The sequence below is a fragment of the Trichechus manatus genome, unplaced genomic scaffold, assembly GCF_000243295.1.
Source record: "Trichechus manatus latirostris isolate Lorelei unplaced genomic scaffold, TriManLat1.0 scaffold00101, whole genome shotgun sequence".
NCBI classification, from domain to species: domain Eukaryota; kingdom Metazoa; phylum Chordata; class Mammalia; order Sirenia; family Trichechidae; genus Trichechus; species Trichechus manatus.
Window position 1 is genome coordinate 9,839,430 of NW_004444037.1, and position 24,753 is coordinate 9,864,182.

A 24,753-nucleotide genomic window follows, 5' to 3' on the forward strand; every position below is an offset into this window, starting at 1 on the left:
CACAATAGAGGGTCCTGGACAGAGCTGGAAAAGGATGTAGAACAAAATCCTAACTCACACACGCAAAAAAGACCAGATTTACTGGCCTGAGAGAGATGGGAGAAACCCCGAGAGTATGGTCCCTGGACACCCTTTTAGCTCAGTGAAGTCACTCCCGAAGTTCACCGTTCAGCCGGGGATTGGACAGCCTCATAGAATAAAATGGGACTAATGAGGCACAGCAGTCCAGGGACAAGGACTAGAAGGCAGCAGGGGACAGAAAAGCTGGTGATAGGGAACCCAAGGTTGAGAAGGGACAGTTTTGACATGTTGTGGGGTTGTTAACCATTGTCATTGGGCAATATGTGTACTGACTGTTTAATGAGAAACTATTTGTTCTGCAAAGCTTCATCTAAAGTACAAAAAAAAAAAAGAATTATCTATGTGAGATCAGATTGACAACAGCAACTCAAAAGGTTTGATGGGAAGCCTAGGGGGCAGTTTGAGTTGAAGATAATGGTGATGGAATAATTTGGAAAAGGATAGTGAGAATAGCAGCACAACTGGAAGAACGTAATCGATGTCACTTAATTGTACATGTAGAAACTTTTGAAATGCTGTAACTTTGGCTATGTATATTTTCGCCCAAAAAAAGGTCCTCCAAGATCGAGAAGAGAGAGTGTTGACATGCTGTGGGATTGTTAACCAATGTCATAAAACAATATGTGTACTGACTGCTTAATGAGAAACTATTTGTTCTGTAAACTTTCACCTGAAGTACAATAAAAAAAAATTTTTTTTTAAATAAAATTACTTATTAGGGTACTTAGATCAGAGGCTACTAACTCCTATCAAACAACCTAAAAGGAAGAAAGAATCTGACTTCATTTCTAAACGGAATCTCCTTCCTGTCTTCCTTGAGGTTTGGCTCTATTCGCTGGTGGAATCTTGTTAGGAATATTTCTAATGAATCTTTTCTATATTCTTAAAATCTCTTATGCATTTACTCCTAGCACTCTTCAACTTTAATAAGACACCATTTATTCCCCCCTCAGTCTCTTAACCTCTCTAATTTATCTCAACTAGTTTCTCCTTTTTTACATTCCTTGCTTATGTTACAGCTGGTGAGTTCCACAGCCCTCTATGGATCTCCTACTATAGAACTCTTGAGGCTGTATTGTAATCTCTTGTGTAAGAATCTAGCTTTCCTCCCTAGAGAAGTTCTGTATTACTTACAATTTAAAGTCCATTGTATTTCTAGGCCTAGTACATAGTTCATAGTAGGCACTCATACCATTTGAAAGAATAAATGAATCATAGCACTCATTGCACGATTTTGGAATTATTCTGTAAAAGATCTAAGAAGGATACAAATTGTGTGTATGAAGTGGGATGGCTGAATTTATTATTTCAGAGGCTGAACAGTTCTTGGCGACGATAAAGCCAGGGTGTGGCATGAGAGTGAATGGCTACAGTAGAGAACAGAATATTTAAATTGCTGTCCAAATGAATGTTAAAGCCCTCCAGAAAAGAAAATAGAGCTGGAAATAAAAGATAATACATTGAATAGAGCCTCTGCCCTCTTGGAATTTAAATTCCAGTAGGAGGAGACAGGCAATAAATGAGTAAGTAAATATACAGTGTATCAGCTTGCAATGCAGGCTACAGAGAAAAATAAGATAAGGTAATCAAAGAGTGGGAGGAGCCAGTATTTTACAAGTATTTAATTGCTAGTGTAATTCATTTTTCTCATAAGAAGCATAAAGCTTTTTGGTGTCCTCTGCTAATAAGAAACCATCAGACTTCTTTAGATACAAAAGTACGACAAAAAACGGAGACAATTTAGGTCCTTAAACCTACAATACTCTCCACTATGAAACAATAAAACAGAAAAAACAATTTTAAACCTAGATGTCTTAGGCTGGGTTCTCTAGAGAAGCAAAACTGGTAAAGTGTATAAATACATACATAGAGAGATTTATATCAAGGAAATGGCTCACACAGTTGTAGAGGCTGGAACATCCCAAGTCTGTCGGTCAGGAGAGAGGCTTCTCCTGATTCACATAGCTGCAGAGGCTGGCGAACTGAAGATCAGCAGGTCAGAGAGCAGGGCTCTTGCTCACTGGCTGCAAAGATCGATGAATACCAAGACTGGCATGCAAGACTGCAGGTAAGCTGCTAGCTCAAGTCCCAAGAACCAGAGGTCAGAAGAACAGGTGTCAGCTGCAGGATCCAAAGCCAGCAAAAGCCCATGAGCCTTGCCACAATGTCCACTTATATTCAATGCAGGCCACATGCCCAAGGAAACTCCCTGTCAACTAACTGGCTACTCACAGCAGATCCTGTCATGGAGGTAATCACATTATATCAAACCTCATCATGGAAGTGATCACAACATCATACAACTGCCGAACTACATCATAACTGTCAAACCACTGAGAATCATGGCCCAGCCAAGTTGACACACAACCTTAACCATCACACTAGGCTTCCTTACCAATTTCGTACTCATTGCTACTTTAAATAGGAGAAAAAGGTAGGATCCCAGAAACACCCCTCCCTTGTATCTTCACTTTAGGATGCTGTTATGGATTGAACTGTGTCCTCCAAAAATATGTTTCAACTTGGGTAGGCCACGGTTGTCAGTATTATGTATTTATCTTCCATTGTGTGATCTGATGTAATTTTCCTCCATTTTGTGATCTGATGTAATTGTCCTATGTGCTGTAAATCCTAACCTCTATGATGTTAATGAGGCAAGATTAGAGGCAATTATGTTAATGAGGCAGGATACAATCTGCAGGACTGGGTTGTATCTTGGGTCAATCTCTTCTGAAATATGAAAGAGATTAAACAAGCAAGCAAAGATCAGAGGGACCTCATTACCATCAAGAAGAGCTGGGGGCAGAGCACTTCCTTTGGAACTAGCAACCTGGTGCTGAGAACCTCCTAGACACAGAGGAAGACTGATCCCAAGACATGTGGAGATCGCCAAGGAATGCTGGGCCCACAGATGTTGAAAGGAGATAAGGACCTTCCCCCAGAGCTGACAGAGAGAGAAAGACTTCTTCTAGAGCTAGCACTCTGAATTAGGATTTCTAGCCTCCTAAACTGAGAGAGAGTAAATTTCTCCTTGTTAAAGTCATCCACTTGCCGTATTTCCGTTATGGCAGCACTAGATAATTAAGACAGATGCCTTAACTCTGAAATAGACTATGACCTGTCATTCAGTCAACTGTTGTGGGTACTTAAAAAAAGACAAAACTCTCTGCCTTTACAGAAGTTACATTACAGTAGAGGTGGTGAGGAAAGGCAACAATAAAATGATAAAATATAGATGGTGGTAAGGTTATGAAGAAAATAAAGCAGGGAAAAAGGATAAGGATCAAGAGATTACAATTTTAAATAGAATGGTAAGAGAAAGCTTCCACTGAGAAGGTAACATTTGAGCAAAAGTGTAAAGGAACATTGGAGGAAGAAAATAATAAAGATTTGTACTTTTTGTGATTTCTGAATTTTGTTATAAACATGAATTACTTTTAAATAAAGAAATATTAAGTCCTGTCGATAAAATTTAAGTCAGTTTCATTAGTCTGTTGGAGGAAACTGCAAATGCAAAGGGAACAATAAGAATGTAAGAAGACCAACAGACATGCAAGCAGCTCTTGGAAATATCTGTTCACATGTAAAGGCGACAACCAAACTAGGGTTACTGGATAGCAAACCAATAACTATAAACACTGGGAATCCATTCAGAGCAAGGGTGAGGGAGGACGCAGCAGCCTGAGCGAGTGCAGGGAGAGAGAAAGGAGCCCCTTTGGGCTAACAGGGTATCAGTGCCAATCCAGCCGCGTTCCTTGGGCCATTTGGACTAGGGATTTGCAAGCAGAGGGGTCTCAGATGGGACTGAGGAGCAGCAGCCAACATCAGTTACCCAGAAGGCTCATGGAATGTGAGATATACAGCTTTGGGGCTCCCTTGTCTGATACTCCTAGAAAATAAAGAAGTTTCTTTTTCACAAATGAAGTAGACTACATAGTTTATTTAGGTAAATCTGACAAGAGTTTTGAAATTTTGTTTCCCAAATGAAAAGATAAAAAAATAAAAATCATACACATCAGCTGACTTGGGTTCCAGTTCCATCACAAACACATGTCTAAACTTATTAGAACCTAAATTTCTTCATCTGTGATATATAATCTTACTACTACTGAGTAGCAAGGAAAATATCAATGGCTTTTTAATGAATCATGTTATATTATGATTCTTATAACCATACAGTAAGGAAACTGACTTAAATTTTATCAATAGGATTTATTTTTTTCTTATTATAAAAGTAACTCATGTTCAAAACAGAAAATTTAGAAATCACATGAAGTACAAAGAAGTTTAAAACAAAGTGCATCTGTAGTCCTACCAAAGAGCACCACATCACTGTTTTGATTAAATTTAAAATGGATATTTAACATCAGACACTATATCTGGACAGTATTTTCCTCTTTAACTCATCATGCAAATCTGCCGCAAAAGTCCTCTTTAAAGTGTTCAAAAGCAAAGATGTCACTTTGAGGACTAAGGTGCACCTGACCAAGCCATGGTATTTTCAATCACCTCATATGCACGTGAAAGCTGGACAATGAATAAGGAAGACTGAAGAACTGATGCCTTTGAATTATGGTGTTGGCGAAGAATACTGAATATACCATGGACTGCCAGAAGAACGAACAAATCTGTCTTAGAAGAAGTACAGCCAGAATGTTCCTTAGAAGCAAGGATGGAAGTCTCACGTACTTTGGACATGTTATCAGGAGGGACCAGAAACTAGAGAAGGACATCATGCTTGGTAAAGTAGAGGGTCAGTGAAAGAGGAAGACCCTCAATGAGATGTACGGATACAATGGTTGCAACAATGGGCTCAAACAGAGCAAAGATTGTGAGAATGGCACAGGACTGGCAGTGTTTCGTTCTGTTGTAGGTAGTGTCACTACGAGTTGGAACAGACTCCACGGCACCTAACAACAATAACAACACATCATGAGAGAGTACGAATTCAATACTGCCATTATTTAGAATATATGTGAAATTCCTCATCTGGAACTGGCATCAGAGTCAGTTGACAAGTTTTGCAAAAATTTGGTCTCATTATTTTATACCTTCACCTCATTTTAACCTATCATTGATACTCAGGTTTATTCAATTTAATTAAATGTCACTGAACTCTTACTATACACAAGATACTGTGGTTCTGTTCAGAAATATAAAGATGAATAAAGATACCTCTGCTTAAACTGCTCACAATCTACACTAGACAGAACCAGAGTACAACACTGTCATGTTACACATATTCTAAAGAGACAAATATAAACAGTGATAGATAACATTAAAGAGGAAGTCAACCAAGTGGAACATTTAAGACATTTCACAAAGGAAACAACATCTGAGTTGGGTCTTGAAGGATGAAGATTTTGGTAAGAGAAGGGATAGAAAAACGCACTGTATGCATAATGAATACCAAAAGCTAAACTGCATGAGGAAGCCTTAAGATGGCGGCCGGGCGGCTGCTTCCCGACCGCAGACCTATAACTACCAATCAGAGCCTCTGATGAACATGAGGTGAAGAATACTGCTTCACCAAAAAAGAAAATACGTGGAGTGGGCTGCTGCCTCCTGGACTCAAAGAAAGTGATGTTGAGTTGAATTCTGAAGATGAAGCCACATCAGAAAACTCCAGACTTCACTTCCAGGAAGCTAAAGAAAAATCAGATGACTAGAAATACAGAAATTTCAGATTTCCCGACAGATGGACCAAAAACTGAAACAGAGGCAAATGCAAATGCATACGAAGAGTGCCCTTCTGGAATTTCCTTACATATGTGGAATAAATTTCAAGAATTGCATAAAAAACATTCTCAACAGAAAACCTCAACCTCAGGATTCAGGAGGAAAAAAAGAAAACGCTCCAGGAAAGGTAAACTGAAGAATGAAGAGATATCTTGTAGTGAACAATCCTCAAATGAAACCCAGTGGAAGGCGCTCACTCAGTATTTTGGAGTCAATGATAGGTTTGACCCCCTGTAAAAAAGAAAAAAATTGACAAGTCAGGTCTTGAAAAGAGCATAGACCAGGCTGTGGAAGAGTGGAATATTGAGAAGGCGGAGGAACTCAGCAACCACCTGGCTACTCACAAGCTTGGTGTTAAAACTGCCAAAGCTATCGCCTGCCACAACTTTGTAAAAGCCAAAAAGGAGGCTGAAAATTCACAGGTTGTTCGAAAAAAGAAGAAACTTGCATGGGGATTTGAAGCAAAGAGGAGATGGGAAACCAAAAGCAACATGGGATATATGTAACTTGCCAGAGTGCTGCAAGATCTTTCTGACTCCCAAGTGCTCAATTTACTGAAAAGATTTTCTTGCTTATATTAAATATGTCAAGAAACAGATAGAAAAACAAAGCCTAAAATTTGGGAGTTGATTATCAAACCTTTTCAATCTTTTTCTAAGGAGTTTATCCTGTTGATGCATTCTGTGATAGGTACAAGAAATCTAAGCATACTCACAGAAAGAATGATAGGGTTCATTTATTTATTTATGTAGACCTGTAGTATAAAGTTGGTTTTACTTTTCATCCATTTGGTATAGCATAGCCAGTGAGCTTCTTGAACTTTCTTGTCTGTACTTGGTTTAACTGCACTTACTCTGGAATGTGGTTTTTAAGATTGGTATTTATTTATGATGGATTGGTCATAAGTGCTAAGAAAGTGTTACTTGATACTGTCTTTTCCTGATGACTTTAATTACTGTAATGTTATAAAAGTACTTATTGACTGTTGGGAGGCAGTAGAGTTGATATGTCACAGTCACATGGTAAAAGCAATTGATTAATTTTTGTGTACCTTCAGATAAAATATTTCAATAAAAAAAAATACATTGTAAAAAAAAAAAAGCTAAAAGGCATGAACGTTCATGAAATTTTCTGGCCAAAGCAAGTAAATCTAGAGAAAAGGCTACAATGGTGAATTGGAGTTGGACTGCTGAAGACTTTAATTACCTTGCAAACCCATTTTTATTCACTAGACTCAAACCTACCCTCAAGCTGAGAAAAAAATGAGCCATTACTAAAGATACTCAAAGAAATGTATTACAGACTTAGAAGAAAAACATCTAAGATGCTCCCATTGTTAAGATCTCTCCCACATTTAAGCTCAATACTTTGTCTTAGAGGTATCTTATCTCCCAAAATAGATTACAATATTTTAAACGTTGTTGTTGTTGTTGTTGTTGTCAGGTGCCCTCGAGTCGGCTGACTCATAGCAACCCTACAGGACAGAGTAGAACTACCCCGTAGAGTTTCCAAGGAGCAGCTGATGGATTTGAACTGCCGACCTTTTGGTTAGCAGCCAAGTTCTTAACCACTATGAAACCAGGGCTTCATTTTAAACACAGGAACACAAAATTAAAAGAATACTTAGAAGTCACCTAATTCAACTGTTTACTCTCAACATCGCTGCCATTGGACCATGCAGCAGTCTTTCAAAGGCTACTTATGACACTGCTTTCTAAAGCCATCCATACTACTTCTGAACATCTCTATTAGAAAATTCTTCCTTTGTTAAAGCAACATTTTCCTACCTCTAATTTCCACCAATAGTTCTAGTGATGACCTTCAGAGTTACAAAGAATAAATCTAATAATCAGTCCTTATTATAGTCCTTCAAATAGTTAAACGTGTTCTCTACCCCAAGCTAAATATCTAGAAGCTGTTGTTATGTGCTGTTAAGTTGATTTTGACTCATAGCGACCCCATGTAACAGAATAGAATTGCCCCGTAGGGTTTTCTTGGCCGTAATCTTTACGGAAGCAGAGCATCAGGTCTTTCTCCTGTGGAGCCTCTGGATGGGTTCGAGCCCACTAACTTACATAAAACTAAATCAAAAACATTCTTCATTAGACATGACTGTCAGACTAGATGTGAATTTCAATTTCACTTGCTTAGCTATGTGCCTTTGAGTTTCCTTAACTGTAAAATGGGGATAACAGTAACTACAACTTACATTTGTGAGGGTTAAATAATTTGACATGTATAAAATGTCTTGCACGATACTTGGCATACAGAACACGCTCTAACACGCTCTGATTATTTTACCAACCATGTGGCTCTTCTTGGCCATATTCCGGTTTCTAAGAAATCAGAACTTGCATTACCATTATGTTTCTCTGTGTTCCCAACATTGTGTACCTCACACATAGGAGCTCTAAGTATTCACTGCACTACAAAAATTGTAAAGCCATGTTAGAATCACCGGAAAATCACTACTAAGAAGGCAACAGAACACTCATCTGAATGGATAACTTCTGATTCATGTAACACACACTTGGCAAATTACTTTAAAGTAATATCTCCTCAGTAGAGAGGAGTCTAGAAAACAAAACCTTCCAAGATGTTAATCAGTGAACAAATGACCACCAAACTATTCAGATAAGTGGTGATAATTATACAAATTAAACTGCCTGATTAACCTACCCTTATTATATTAAATTACAGGCAAATTTTACCATTGGCCTTTTATAAAAATCATACATAAAACAAAGAGGTGATATAATAAAGCCACTCTCAAAAGTGAAGACCCATGAGTGAAAAGCATGATAAGACGAAAAACCACATATCTATCTATCTAAGTTGGGGAAGTTTATCAACAAAATATATTGATGAGAAGTCCATCTGAATTTAAACTGTCTTCACATAGTTAAGAGAAAATAAATCTAAAGTAAAATGTATTTAACAGGATATGAGGAACTTATCAGGATTATTGTGATATCTCCAACATTAAAAATTTTTAAGGAAAGAAGAAATAAAAATCTGCCCTGGCCAGTATGACTATTAAACAGCTTAAAAACAAGACACATGATCATTTCTAATTTCATTTTACTATGATGTGGAACCAGGGATATCATCGCTGATGTCAGATGGATCCTGGCTGAAAGCAGAGAATACCAGAGAGATGTTTATCTGTGTTTTATTGACTATGCAAAGGCATTTGACTGCGTGGATCATAACAAATTATGGATAACATTGCGAAGAATGGGAATTCCAGAATACTTGATTATGCTCATGAGGAACCTGTACATAGAACAAGAGACAGTCGTTTAAACAGAACAAGGGGATACGGCGTGGTTTAAAGTCAGGAAAGGTGTGCATCAGGGTTGTATCCTTTCACCATACCTACTCAATCTGTACGCTCAGCAAATAATCTGAGAAGCTGGACTCTATGAAGAATGGGGCATCAAGACTGGAGGAACACTCATTAACAACTTGTATTATGCTGATGACACAACCTTGCTTGCTGAAAGTGAAGAGGACTTGAAGCACTTACTGATGAAGATCGAAGACCACAGCCTTCAGTATGGATTACACCTCAATGTAAAGAAAACAAAAATCCTCATAGCTGGACCAATAAGCAACACCATGATAAATGGAGAAAAGACTGAAGTTGTCAAGGATTTCATTTTACTTAGATCCACAATCAACGCCCATGGAAGCGGCAGTCAAGAAATCAAAAGACACATGGCATCGGGCAAATCTGCTGCAAAAGACCTCTTTAAAAGGTTGAAAAGAAAAGATGTCACCTGGAAGACTAAGATGTGGCTGACCCAAGCCATGGTGTTTTCAATCGCCTTACATGCATGTGAAAGCTGGACGATGAATAAGGAAGACCAAGGAAGAACTGACACCTTTGAATTGTGGTGTTGGTGAAGAATATTGACTATACCATGGACTGCCAAAAGAACGAAAAAATCTGTCTTGGAAGAAGTAAGTACAACCAGAATGCTCCTAAGAAGCAAGAATGGCAAGACTACATCTCACATATTTTAGACGTGTTAATCAGGAGGGATCAGTCCCTGGAGAAGGACATCATGCTTGGTAAAGTAGAGGGTCAGCGAAAAAGAGGAAGACCCTCAGTGAGATGGACTGACACAGTGGCTGCAACAATGTGCTCAAGCATAACAACGATTGTGAGGATGACACGAGACCAGACAGTGTTTCGTTCTGCTGTACGCAGGGTCGCTATAAGCTGGAACTGACTCAAAGGCACCTAACAACAACAACATGATTTTATGTGCTGTAAAAGTTCCTACAGGGCTAGTAAAGAACCTGACCGTTCACATCAGTTTTCCCTAACATCTTGATTCTCAATCTGTTGTCTCCACTACCTATACAGAGGGTTTGTGTCAGAAATAGTGAATCTCTCAAAGGTAAGAAAAAGGGGAACAATAATCAACTATCAAATTTTAACTAATAATAGATTATGTAATGCAGTCCATACGAACACATGTAATATTAAACTCTTATCTATAATAGTGCAGCAGAGTAGATGAATAAACAATCTAAAACTACTTAGAAAGTATTTTACACATACATTCCCTTTTTGCCCATATGCAAACTCCTTTTCATAATTCACAGCAGGGCTAAGGGAAACAATCTTAAGAGACTTCCATAGGTAGGTCAGTCAGTTCCTAACATCCTCAGCAATGAATATTAAGTTTATTTTAAATAGTAATGTAGAGAATTATATATATTATATGTACTAATTCATTCTTTAATATGAGGCCTTTAAGAAATTCTATTAAAAACCATTAACTACAGGATCTTTAGTTTGAGACCCAAGACTGTTTCTTTCCCCAGAAAACGTATATCCATTTTAGGCGAATTTGATAAAAATGTGAATTTATGGAAAAATTAGACTAAAATTATTTTGTTTTACAAAAATTTGGGGCCTACGGTTACAAGTACATTTAACTATGGTTACAAGTACATTTAACTATGGTTACAAGTACATTTAAAAGCTAACATTTCTCAGAGGCACTAAAACTAAATTTAACTAAAAATGTTAAATACTAACAAATTGTAAACATAAAAACAAGGATGATATTGTGGGAATTGACTACAGGCCAACTAGCCAAAGAAACATGTGAATAATGCTACAGTGGTTAAGAACTTGGCTGTTAACCAAAACGTTGGCAGTTCGAATCAACCAGCCGCTCCTTGGACACCCTATGGGGCAGTTTTACTCTGTCCTGCAGGGTTGCCATGAGTTGGAATCGACTGGATGGCAATGGGTAGGTAGCACAGAGAAAAGATATAACAGTGATATAGGATCACCTCAAGTGATTCAGGTACCTGCTGAAGCCTTCATCCTGCACACAGTATGTTGCTGGTTGCTGTCAAGTCGATCTAAACTCAGAGCAACCCCATGTGTGCAGAGTAGAACTGCACTCAATAGGGTATTCAAGGCTGTGACTATTCAGAAGCAGATGGCCAGGCTTGTCTTCCGAAGCACCTCTGGATGGGTCTGAACTGCCAATCTTTTGGCTAAAAGCCACGCCCTTAACCATATGTGCCACACAGGGACTCCTGCATATAGTATAAAACCCATTGCTGTGAGTCAATTCCGACTCACAGCAACCCTACGGGACAGAGTAAGAACTGCCTCATAGTTTCCAAGAAGCGGCTGGTGGATTCAAACTGTTAAACTTTTCAATAGCAGCCAAGCTTTTAACCATTACACCACCAGGGCTCTACACATAGTATAACACCTAAGAAATCCTTTTCATTTTTTAACAATCACTATCTCATTTAATCCTCAAAAGAGTTCTAGAAGCTAGATGTCAGCATCCCCATTTTATAGTTGAGGAAACAGAGGTTTACAATGGTTAAGATCCTGGCCCCAGGGCCATACAAGCTTGCCTGACATGAAGCCTACACATAGGAGACCTTGGGTCCCTTTCAGTTCTGGAACTTTATGATTCAAAATGCTGGAGTTGTATTTTTATTCAGAACACAAAAAGCCATCTGATAGTCATGAATAATGTCCCCATGGCAACTGCACTTCATCTTTCCTCTCCCTGTGTGTTGCTGTTTTAATTTTAATATGTATTTTAAATGTATATTTAATTTTAATATACATTACCAAAAAACTGTCATTTTAACCAATTCAGTGACAATTCCATCCACCATCACCCACTATCCATTTTCAAATATTTTTCATCACCCTGAACAGAAGTTCAGTATGACTTAGCAATAGTCCCACCACCACCCACTGGTAACCACTAATAAGCTTTTGTCTATACATTTGCCTCTTCTAGATATTTAATATAAGTGGAAGCATACAACATTTGTCCTTTTGTGTCTGATTTCACTCAACATAATGTTTTCAAGGCTCATCCATGTCATAGCCAAGTATCAAAACTTTTCTTTATGGCTGAATAATATTCCCACCTAAGAAGTTCCTGATTTACCTCAACAATTTAATTTCTCAAAAGGCTGAGGAAGAAATGAGAAGGAATGGACCTGTTCTGACCACTACCACCAACAAATTGGCTGAGGATATGAAGTGATCAAAATACTGGAAGAAAGAGGCCATTTTATCTTAGGGTTTAAAACAGAAGGAAAATCCCAAACACAGATGTGTATGCCAATTTTTAGAAATTTTGATCTTAAAATACTCAGAGCACATTTGATAATATTAAAGAATTATTTTTAATTTAGGGAGGTGTGAAATTGGTATTGTGGTTATGTTTAAAAAGAGTCTATCTTTTACTACAATATTTATTAATTAAATGATATGATGTCTGGGATGGAATTTGCTTCAAAATAGTCCAGACGTTTGGATAGTATAGATTAAACAAGAATGGCATGAGTTGGTAAGTGTTAAAGAATAGGTGATAAGTGGCAGTTTATTTTACTTTTCACTCTACTTTTGTATGTGTTTCAAATTTTCAAAAGTAAAGTTTTTTTAGAAGTTCAGGGCAAAGAAAGGCAGTCTGGAACTAAAATAATAAAATGATGATGATAATCATGAAAGGTAACATGCATTTAATTTGTGTCAGACATTGTTCTAAACACTTTACATACATTTAATTCTATATGGTAGGTATAATAATTATATCTGTATTTTAGAGATAATGAAGAGGCTGAAGCACAGAGTTTAAGTGGCTTACCCAAGGTCACATAACTAGCAAATGTGGGAGCAGGGACTCCAACTCAGGCTTTCTAGGTCTAGAGTCATGGCTCTTAGCTACTATGTTATGACACCCAGGAGTCCGAAAGGACAACTGAGCACAGAAGAGTAAGTATAAAAGGAGGTCCACATATAAAGAAACTTATAAAAGTGTGCAAAGGGCTCAGAATATACGATACCAAACGGGCAACTCCTGTCCAAAAGCAAGATGAGAAGGCAGGACGGGACAGGAACTGGACGAACGGATACATGGAACCCGGGGGTGGAAAGGGGGAGCATGTTGTCACATGGTGGGGACTGTAACCAATGTCACAAAACAGTATGTGTATAATTTTTTGAATGAGAAATTAACTTGAGCTGTAAACTTTCACCTAAAACAATAAAAAAACAGTAATGATAAAAGGACAGAAAACCAAACCCTCTGCTGTCAAGTCCACTCTGACTCACAGTGACCCAACAGGATAGAGTAGAACTGTCCCATAGAGTTTCCAAGGAGTGCCTGATGGATTCAAACTGCCAACCTTTTGGTTAGCAGCCATAGCTCTTAACCACTACGCCACCAGGCTTTCCAAAAGGACAGAAGGGAGAGACATATAATTGCTAAAGAATAATAATATGAATCTACTAAGAATCACATAAATGCAGATAATTAAAATTAGGTGAGTGTTGAAAACTTTAAATATAGAGTCAAACTGGACTCAACTGTCGCTCAGCCACGTACTTGAGTAACTATAAGCAAGTTATTCATCCAAAGTTTTAGTTTTTCCATTTTTGAAATGGGGTTAAGACTCGATGGCAATGGGTTACCTTACTGGGTTGTCAGGAAGATAAAATATATATATGGTACTTAGCACAGTATATGTCACATATCAAACAGAAAAATATTTGGTAGCTATTATTAAAAATAAAAGAGCAACATTTTGTCAAAGAGGATATCCAAATGGCCAACAAGCACATGAAAGACGTTCAGTATCTTTAGCCATTAACTAAACCTACCAAACCCACTGCCGTCGAGTCGATTCTGACTCATAGCAAGTCTACAGAACAGAGTAGAATGGCCTCATTGGGTTTCCAAGGCTATAAATCTTTATGGAAGCAGACTGCCACATCTTTCTCCCATGGAGCGGCTGGTGGGTTCCAACCTCTGACCTTTCGATTAGCAGCTGAGTGTTTTACCACTGCACCACCAAGGCTCCTTCATTACCCATTAAAACAAACCCCTTGCCGTCGAGTGATTCCAACTCATAGTGACCTTATAGGACACAGCAGCAGAAGTGTCCTACAGGGTTTCCAAGGAGGAGCTGGTGGATTCGAACTGCCGACCTTTTAGTTAGTAGCCTTAGCTCTTAACCACTATGCCAGATGCAAATCAAAACCACAATGACATACCATCTCACTCCCAGTAGAATGTCAATGATAAAAAACAAAGGGGAGGGGGGACAACAGCTGTTTGTGAGGTTATAGAGAAACTGGAACCCTCATCCTTTGCTGGTGGGAATGCAAAATGGAACAACCACTGTTGAAAATAGTTTTATGGTTCCTCAAAAAGCTGAACATAGAGCCACCATTTGACCCAGAATCCCAGTCCTACATATATACCCAGAAGAAGTGAAGGCAGGAATACAAACAGAAATCTACACACCAATGTTCACTGCAGCACTTTTCACAACAGTCAAAAGGTGGAAACAACCGAAACGTCCATCAACAGATGAATGGATAAACAAAATGTGGTACATACATACAGTGGAATATTACTCAGTGATAAAGAGAAATGAAGTCCTGATGTATTACACTGAGCAAAATAAGTCAATCACAAAAAGACAAATACTGTATGATCTCACATATGAAATAAGCAAATATGTAGAAGCCAAAAATTGTCAGTGATTACCAGTGATGGGAGGGAGGCTGAAAGGGGGAGTTGCTTAGGGGGCACTGAGTTTATGTTAATGGTGGTAGAATAATTTGGAAAAAGAGTGATAATGGTTGCACAACATGAAGAATGTAGTCAATGTCACTGAATTATACATGTAAAAATTGTTGAACTGGTGAATGTTTTGTTTTATATATTTTCACCACAATAAAAAAATCAGTAAAATAAAAAAGCAATTAAAAGAACTTCTAAAATCACATTAAAGGATGTCTGTTCTTACCACTTCTATCCAACGTTGTACTGGAAGTTCTAGCTAGGATAATTAGGCAAGAAAATGAAATAAAAGGCATCCAGACTGGAAAAGAAGAAGTAAAACTATCTGTTCACAGATGACATGATCTTCTATATTAAAAAAAATACTAAGGAATACACACACACACAAAATATTAATAAATGAGTTCTAATAATCTAATAAATGAGTTCAGCAAGGTTGCAGGATACAACATCAATATACAAAAATCAATTGTATTTCTATACACTAGCAATGAATAGTTGTAAAATAAAAATGAAAAAACAATTCTACTTACAACAGCATAACAAACAATAACTAGGAATAAATTTAACAAAAGAAGTACAAGACTGCACAATGAAAATTACAAAACAGAAATTAAAGAGATGACCTAAATAAATGAAAGACATCTGACGTCCACTGATTAAAAGATTCAATATTGTTAAGATAGAAGTACTACCCAAATAGATCTATAGATTTCAGCACAGTCCCCTACCAAAATCCCAGCTGCCTGTTTTGCAAAAATTGACACACTGAACTGAAAATTCATATGGAAATGCAAGGGACTCAGAATAGCCAAAACAATCTTGAAAAAGAAGAGGTGAAGAAGTCATACTTCCCAATTTCAGAACTCACTAAAAAACTGCAGTAACCAGGGCTGTGTAGTATTGCCATGTTGTTGTTGTTGTGCGCCATCTAGTTGATTTTCAACTCACAGTAACCCCAAGTGACAGAGCAGAACTACCCCACAGGGTTTTCCAGGCTGTAATCTTTACGGAAGCAGATTGCCAGGTCTTTCTCCCAAGGAGCCACTGAGTGGGTTTGAACTGCTAACCATTTGGTTAGCAGCCAAGCACTCAGCTGTAATACTCACCAGGGCTATTTGGTATTGCCATAATGATGGACATATAGATTAGATCAATGGAAAAGAGTTTTGAGTCCATATATAAATCCACACATTTAAGGGCCACTGATTTTTGTCAAGGGTGGAAAGAACAGTCTTTTCAACAAGTGGTGCTGGTACAACTGTATATCCACGTGCAAAAAGAATAAATTTGGACCCCTACGTCACATTATGTAAGAAACGAACTCAAGATGGATCAAAGACCTAAGTATAGGAGCTAAAATTATGAAACTCTTAGAAGAAAAGATAAGGAGTAAATCTTCATGACCCTGGGTTAGGCAGGGGTTCCTTAGCTACTACTCAAAAAGCACAAGCAATAAAATAAAAAATAGATAAATTGGGCTTAATCAAAATTAAAAACTTTGTACTTCAAAAGATACCATCAAGAACGTGAAAAGATAACTCACAGAATGTGAGAAAATATTTGCAAATCATATATCTGATGAAGGACTAGTATCCAGAATATATAAAGAACTCTTACAATCCAACAATATAATGACAATTAGTCCAATTAGAAAATAGGCAAAGTATTTGAAAAGACATTTTCCAAAGAAGATATACAAATGGCCAATAAGTACATGAAAAGATGTTCCACATCATTAGTAATTGCTGTTGATAGGTGCTGTCAAGTCAGTTCTGACTCATAGTGACCTTATGTACAACAGAACAAAACACTGCCCAGTTCTGTGCCATCCTCACAATCGCTGTTATGCTTGAGCCCACTGTTGCAGCCACTGTGTCAATCCATCTCATTGAGGGTCTTCCTCTTTTTACTGACCCTCTACTTTACCAAGTATGATGTCTTTCTCCAGGAACTGGTCCCTCCTCATAACATCAGTCATCAAGGAAACAAATCAAAACCACAATAAGATACCATTTCACAACCATTAGGATAGCTATAATCAAAAACACATTCAATAACAAGTGTTGGCAAGGATGAAGAAACTGGAACCCTCATGCTGATGGGAGTATAAAATGGTACAGCAATTCAATTTTGCAACAGTCTAGTAGTTTCTCAAAAAGTTAACCTAGCAATTCCATTTGACCTAGCAATTCCACTCCTGTATATAGCCAAAAGAAATGAAAACATGTCTACAGAGAAACCTGAAATAAATGTTCACAGAGCATTATTCATAATGGCCAAAAAGGAGAAACAACCCAATGATGAATGGATAAACAAATGTGCTTTAGCAATACAATGGAATATTGTTCAGACATAAAAACAAACAAAAAAGGAATGAAGAACTGATACAAGCTACAACATGAATTATCTTGAAAAGATTATGCTAAGTGGAGAAGCCAGACAAAAAAGGCCACGTATGATTCTATTTATATGAAACGACTGGAAGAGGCAATTTCATAGACACAGAGAGTAGATTAGCAGAGCTGGGGGGAAGGGTAATGGGGAGTGACTGCTAATGAGTCAGTGTTTCTTTTACGGGTGATAAAAATGTTCTTGAATTATGGTAATGGTTACACAACTTTACGAGTATACTAAAACCCAATGAATTGTACTTTAAAGGGGTAAATTGTTTTTTGGAATGTGAATTATATCTCAATCAAACAAAAACTTAAGGAAAAAAAAATCACATTGAGAGCAGCAGTACAAAGAAGTGACAGCCCAAAAAACTGGGGCAAAATATGCATGATACCAGATGACAGAGAAAAGCAGAAATACTCAATTCTTCTTTAGTTGCTGTTGCTTCTGCAAATAGTTCAAATGGAGACAGCAGAATAAACACCCTTCAAAGAAAATTAAGTGCAAATGAGACAAAGTGACAGAGAATAAGCCAACATGTAGCTTGAAATGGGTTCAGGTCTACTGCTCCAAATAGAAATTTTTATCACAGAATCATTGTCGATCTGAAATCTCATGGAGAACAAGGGCAGGATTAAAAAGCTGGATAAGGGAAAATAAGATAAGTCCTAAAGAGAGAATTTTTAAAAATATTTTACTATATTTTTGGTCAAAGTTTACACAGCAAATTAGATTCTCATTTAACAATTTCTATACATACTGTTCAATGACATTGGTTACATTTTCCATAATACATCAGAATTCTCATTATTTCCTTTCTGGTTATTCTATTTCCCTTAATCTAGCTTCCCTGTCCCCCATTACCTTCTCATTTTTGGTCTAGGAAAAATGTTTACTGTTTGGTTTCATTTAGAGAAGCACAATACTCATGGGTGATATTATTTATATTATGGGTCAATTTGTCATCTGGTTAAAAGGTGACCTCTGCGAGTGATTTGAGTTGCAAGTTTAAATGGTATCCCAGGGCAATAACCTTGGGGGCTCATCTAATCTCCATTAGTCCAGTAAGTCTGGCCTTTTTTTTTAGGTATTTGAGTTTTGTTCTACATTTTTCTCCCTTTCTGTCTGGGACCATCTACGGAGTCCCTGGTCAGCACGGTTGGTAGTAGTAGCCAGGCACCACGTAGTTCTGGTCTCAAGGCAGGTGAGGCCACTCTGTAGACTATTAGTTCTATAAACTAGTTTTGTCTTTCAGTCATTGGTTTCCTTCCTTCTCTTTTGCTCCAAATGAGAAGAGACCAATAGTTATATCTTAGATGGCTGCTTGCAATCTTTTCAGACCCTAGATGCTACTCACCAGGCTAGGATGCACACTGTCTAAAGAGAGAATTTAGTAGTATCTAGAAATTTGAAAAATCAGCCATTGAAAATCCTGTGGAGCACAGTTCTACTCTGACACGCACGGGGTCCCCACGAGTTGGAGTCAATGTGACATCAACTGGTGGTTTAGAAATCCCAGACCAAACTGATTACTTGCAAAATTCAAAATTCGATTTTAAAAAAAATTAGAAAAGGAAAAAATGATTACATAAAAGCCAGAGAATTCACCATGTACAAGTCAAACCAAGTTAACTGCAATTTCTATTTCAATAGGTTTACTTAACTACAGGTGAGAACACTGTGGGCAGAGTCTAGTTTAATTACAGCAATGCATTTGGCAAAATCTTTCATAATATCTACACGGACAAAATGTTAAATGAGTCTGATAATAATAGCTGGAATTAATAGTTATCAAACAACCACAATGTGTGCTGATTAATGGATTGATGTTAACCTTGAAGGGAGTCTAGTCAAGTAGCATTCTTTACTGTAATTTAATACTTTTATCGACAACTTGAATTACCTAATAGGCATGACTACCAAATATGAAGATGACAAAAAAAAAATCAGGAAGAATAATGTTAAATGCTTAAATCAAGACTAACAAAATGAAATTTAAAAGCCTAATACTTAAGCTAAAAAAAAATTCACTACAGAAAAACAGGGTTAGGGAGATTCAATTTAACAATTTATATATAAAAGATATGGGGATGTTAGTTGACACTACTAGCTCATATAAGTAACAGAAGCCAAAAGTGTGAATTAAATAGTTGGTTTAAAAAATAACAGCATTTAGCTCAAGCAAGGTATACCTAGCACTGTCTTGTCAAGTATCATCTAAAATATTGAATGCAGTTCTGGGTACCATGTTTAATAACAATGAGCAACTGAAGAGAAAAATGACCATGAAGGTTGAAGGATCAGAGGATTACATTATCTACAGAAGAGTTAAATCAACTGGGATTATTAACTTTAAAGAGAAAAGAGGAGAATGCTCAGAGTGTGTGGTGGGGGAAGGAGTTACGATAACCGTCTTCAAATATTTGAAAAGGCTACTTATGTGGAAGGGGGTTATACTCAGAAAAAGCAAAATACAGTGGGAACAGCATAGGCTTTGGATATCAGAAGACTTGGGTTCAAATCCTAGCTCCATCATTTACTGTATGTTATCTGACGCTTAGAAAGAGATTAAGTTTCCTTACCTATGACACCTTACCTCATAAAGGGATAAAAATTAAATGCAAAAATGTTTATAAGCTTCCTAGAACAGCCTGACACACTATGATGCACAGTAATGTTAGTTCCCTTTCCTAGACTTTTCTGTGTTGCTCTAGAACAGTATTTTCAAACTGAGAGTTACAATCCACTAACGGGTCATGAAATCAGTTTAGGGGATTGTAACATGCATTTTTTCCCCTAATGAAAACAGAATAGAAAACATCAGTGTATCACATGTACTAAAAGTAACTATAGTTTTGTGAAACTTTTGTTTCAGTTATACACCTACATACTAGATTGTGATGTAAAATGTATTTCTTACCATGCAGCTGGATCAAAAAAAAAAAGTGTGAAAACCACTGATCTATCTAACAACATCGTTTTCTAAGTATGTTCTATAGGATGTTAGTTCTCTGGGAGCGCAAATAAATTTAGGAAACAAATACTACCTCTTAGCGATTTACTATATTGAGTACACATTAGCATATCAGAGAGGTTCAGCATTAAAGAAACATTTATTTTTGCTGAACCTTAATTTTCCCACATTTATTTGATCCCAGAACCCACCACTATTTTTCAGATATTTACTGACACATTCAGAACTAGCATTTTGTGGTATACACTTGGGGAAAAACATTCTTGTAGATGAAAAAGAAGGTACAATGGGTAGAAGATATAGAAAGGAAGATACTTAGCTTTTTAAGAAATAAAAGGTTTTGACTCTATGAATCTTCCTTCCCTTATCCATGATGCCCATCTCCCTCCAATTTATGCCCCAAACACATACCCCAAAGCAAATATGATTTATCAAACTTTTAATTCACACAAAACTTATCAGAAAAAGTGTAGGACATCTATAGTATCAAGATATGAAGCCAGGATCAAGGTAGCAAGCAGCAATCAAAAGAAACTTCTGTCATAGTATCTAGGACTTCCTTTACCTGAACAAACCCTATGCTCAAAAACCAAAGCAGCCAAAGACTTAATCAGCTTCTCCAAGTGGAGTCAAAGTGTTCTAATAATACATAATCTAAAATGGGCTGTTGAGTGCAGCTAATCTTCATTATTAAGAGCATCATTATCATCATCACTTGGAAAAGGCATGTGATGACATTTAGATGATTGTGAGTTCTTTTACAGTGTATGCATACCCAGGATTCCTTTGGGAGGATGCGATTTCACACTAATATGAAAAACTGTCACTACCATAGTCAGTTCTAATAATATTTGGTATCACTTAGCAATAAAATAAAGCGTGACATCACATATTCCAGGGTACCTCTGTCATTCAAATCGTCTTAACTGGAAGTTATGCAAATACCTCTGACTCTCCTCTTGCAGTTGTCAGAACATAATATGCCTTCCCACTCTTTCCCACCCCCAAGCTCCAACGCCACCTCCTTCTCAAAGTTTGCCCCAACTTCTTTGGATTATTCTCTTCCCACTTTCTGAGTACTCTAGTACTTTTTGTTCTTAGCATTCTTTTGGTACTTCGCTGTATATGTCCTACCTTATTTAACTGCATAAAACTTAGCTCCCAACAAGACTGAACTACTTTACGAAAGGGGATCAACACTTATGAATGTTTACACTCTCCCACGAAATCCTCTAAGAGCTCACTAAATATATCTTGATTTAAATAATTCAGTTTAACAGAAGCTAGTCTTGGAGAGCTTATAATATGCCAGACTCAGTGCTAAAAGCATACACAGATTACCTCACTTAGTCTTCACAACTCTACAGAGGTAAAAACCATTATTTTCTCCATCAAGTAGAGGGAGAAAGCGAGGCTCAGTGTAACTTGCCCAAGGTCATACAGCTAGTAAGTGGCAGAGCCAGGGCCTGAACCCAGGCTGGTGTGAATGCAAAGCTCTTAATTATCTCAGCAAAGTTTGAGCCCTGCAATACCAAGAGTCTATGAAGGACTTCTATCTCACTAAGTCAGAAGTTTCCATTTCAACAAAGAGTAGGCATACTGTAGTTAAAAATTAAAACTCTAAAAAGGGATAAAATAAGAGAATTTCCCATAGAAATCTTTGACTGTAATATGATGGAAAAGGCCTTCCATAGCCTTTCTATTTAGAGAAGTGATATTAAGGTATGGGCCACAATTTCACCAAAAAGTGGCTTACGACAATACAGCTTTGATTTAGATTTTACAATAGGACTCTTTTTCTCTGCCCCAAGGACTACATGGAAAGACTGATGTGACAACTGTCACTTCGCAGCTCCAAGAAATTCCCGAACCCAATTCTTGTTTAAAAACTAAATAAGAGCTAGGGTTCTTATTCCACCCTTGACTCTTCACACAAAGCAGCACCTTCTTCTGCCCTCTTCACACAAAGCAAGCTTTACCCCACTGCCCGTACAGGAGTGCTGATTCACATAGACTCCCCATCCCCGCCAGAAATGTACCTACCTCACGATGACCCAAAACACTGACCACTTAAACAGATGTAGACGACTGATCTGTCCCCCGCACCCAGTGGTAACTCATCCAGCAGACCCCTCCCTGACATCCAAAATGCCCCGGCCACCACCCGAAAGCCGGTATTTCACACAAAGCACGATCCCTTCCTACAAAGCAGTTTTCCATTTCTGACTCTACCCATGGCGAGCAGCCTTTCTCCGGCTATGCCAACTCATAGACCCCAACGGGGTCCAGTACCCAGGGAGTCCACAGCCCAGAGAAGAACAAACTACCAGCCCCTTTCCTTGCCCACGCCTCGAATCCCCACCTCCAGCTGATCTTCCCGCAGCCAAAGCAAGACCATGAGTCCTCCAGAGAGCGAATCCGGCTACACAAAGCGAGGCGTTCCACCAAGGGGACCCTCGGAAGGCGCTTTACGCCCCCGGGCCCTTCCCCGCCCAGCCCGGCTCGCTGCCCCGCGCTCACCAGCTCTCCTCCTCCTCCTCCCAGCCTGACAAGCGCTCCAGCTCCTCGGGCCGCAGCGGCTCCACCTCATCCAGCAAGCCGCCCTCGCCCGCCGCCAGCAAGGAGGTGGCCTCTCGCAGCTCCTCGCTACTTGTCCGCCTTGGGCCCGAGCCGGCCCCGCAGACCGACTTGGAGCTTAGGCCCAAGGGGAAGCCCCGGGGGGACGCCGTCCCGGAGGATGGAGTGGACGCGCCGGCCCGAACCGGACTGCCGGGCCCGAGGGGGCCGGCGCTCTGCACCGCCCCAGAGCGGCTCCTCAGCTGTTCATTCTGTTTCTCCAGCTTCTTCACCAGCTCCTGCAGCTTCCGCACCTCCTGGTCCGCGTTCACGTTGGAGTTAACGTCCTCCATCCCGGCTCCGCCACCCGCTAGGACTCACAGCGACAGGGAAAGTGCCGGAGGAAAGAGGCGTCGCCGCCGCCGCTCACTCTAGCCGAGGCGCCGGCATATAGCAGGGCCAGGCCCCACCGCCAGGGTCCCCCCAGCTCGTGTTCCGAAGCGCCGCTGGCCCCAGCCGAGCCGCCTCATCTGCGCCGGCTCCAGGATTGGGGGAGGCGGCGCCAATATCCGGCCTCCGCCGCCATCTTCCCTCCGTCCCTCCGCCCCCTGCTCTCCGGCTCCGTCGGTGACCTCAGAGCGTCGCGGGTGGACGCGACCGCGGGCTGACGCTGACAGGACCAGCGCCGAGCTCGCCGCGGGGCGGGACCATGGGCGGGGTCATAGGGGCGGGCGGGGCTGTGGTCGGGCGGGGCTACGGCCGGAAGGGGCGGGGCTGGATGGGGGGGGTGACGTGGCCCGCCCACTGGGTAAGTGACTCGGGCTATCGTCAGGGCCCGGGGCGGGTTACCATAGGCTCATCGCCGGTATGAGTGCGGACTTGACTGCGGGTGGAGCTGAGCTCAAGTACAAGGACTCTTGCTCAGCCCCGCCTTCTACTCGCTTGGTCTTGGATGAAGGGCGGGTTGTTCTTCACCTCCAAACACGGGGCGTGTGGTGCCCGCGGGCCGATACTGCCCCCACACCCGGCCGGTTCTCGAGTGGGCGCTCAGCCTGACCCCGTGGAGAGAGTTTACTTCGTCTGTTCAGCAAGTGTTTATTCGATGCTTACTTGAAACAGGAAATTGTTAGGGCTGACAGGAGCTTTAGAGACCATCTGTGACCCGTTTATTCTTTTGAAAGTGAGAAAACCAGATACCAAACGGTTAAGAGGTCTAAGGTCAAAACAGTAACTATCATTTCTTGAGTGCTTACTACGGGCCACTCTGCTAAGCACTTTAAAGGCATTATCTCATCGATTAAAACATAGTTTTCCTGCCTTAAAGCTTACTGCACCCTGTGGCACGGAAGCGGAGGAGGGGGGAAGCGATAAAAAACAGCTCCTCCTAGACTTTTCCTGTTAATTAATGGACACTCTACTCTTTGGGTCGTTTTCTTCAGAAAAACTTACAAATATCTTGACTTTTTAAAAAAATTAGATATTAAAAGTACTTAAATCTGTTGACAGATACTGAAGAATGCTGAGAGATGTATGGATATAAAAATCTGCCTCACTACTGGTGACAAAACCAAAAAAACGTAAATGCTCTATTTTGATCACGCACGTTTATCTTCAGCTGTCAATTGTGAACTACTTGGCTTGTGTTTGCGGCTTTCCTCCAATTGCCGTCTCGCCCTTAGCTAACAATGATCCGGTCCTATTACATCGGGGTGTGGACTCGTATTCCCTGACTTACTTGCTTCTACTCTGAGCCTTTCTATGCTGTACTTTCCTTTAATAGAATATCCTGCCTGCCAAATCTGATTCCTTTTCTTAAAACCCATGCTTACCCATCCAGGACACCTTTCCTTACAATTCTTCAAAGATCTAGTTATTTGGTTTACTCTAGCATTACCTGCTAGTTTTCAA

General features: G+C 39.4%; 1 protein-coding gene and 1 pseudogene across 4 annotated transcripts in view; one reads left to right on the top strand and one right to left on the bottom strand.

Moving 5' to 3' along the window:
* The window catches only part of LOC105756627 (protein FAM204A pseudogene), a 30,771-nt pseudogene extending 21,789 nt beyond the window's left edge, over positions 1–8,982 (top strand).
* SLAIN2 (SLAIN motif family member 2) overlaps positions 1–23,577 on the bottom strand; it is a 113,807-nt gene extending 90,230 nt beyond the window's left edge. The window contains exon 1 of one of the 4 annotated variants that reach the window (XM_004382917.3): positions 22,810–23,577. In XM_004382917.3, the coding sequence (XP_004382974.1) occupies positions 22,810–23,198 (389 nt within the window). In that variant the 5' untranslated portion in view covers positions 23,199–23,577. Of the gene's footprint in view, positions 1–15,789; positions 15,883–22,809 lie in introns of those variants that run through there. The other 3 variants (XM_023737377.1, XM_023737379.1, XM_023737378.1) reach the window with 3 other exon arrangements.
* Positions 23,578–24,753: the final 1,176 nt, after the last annotated feature.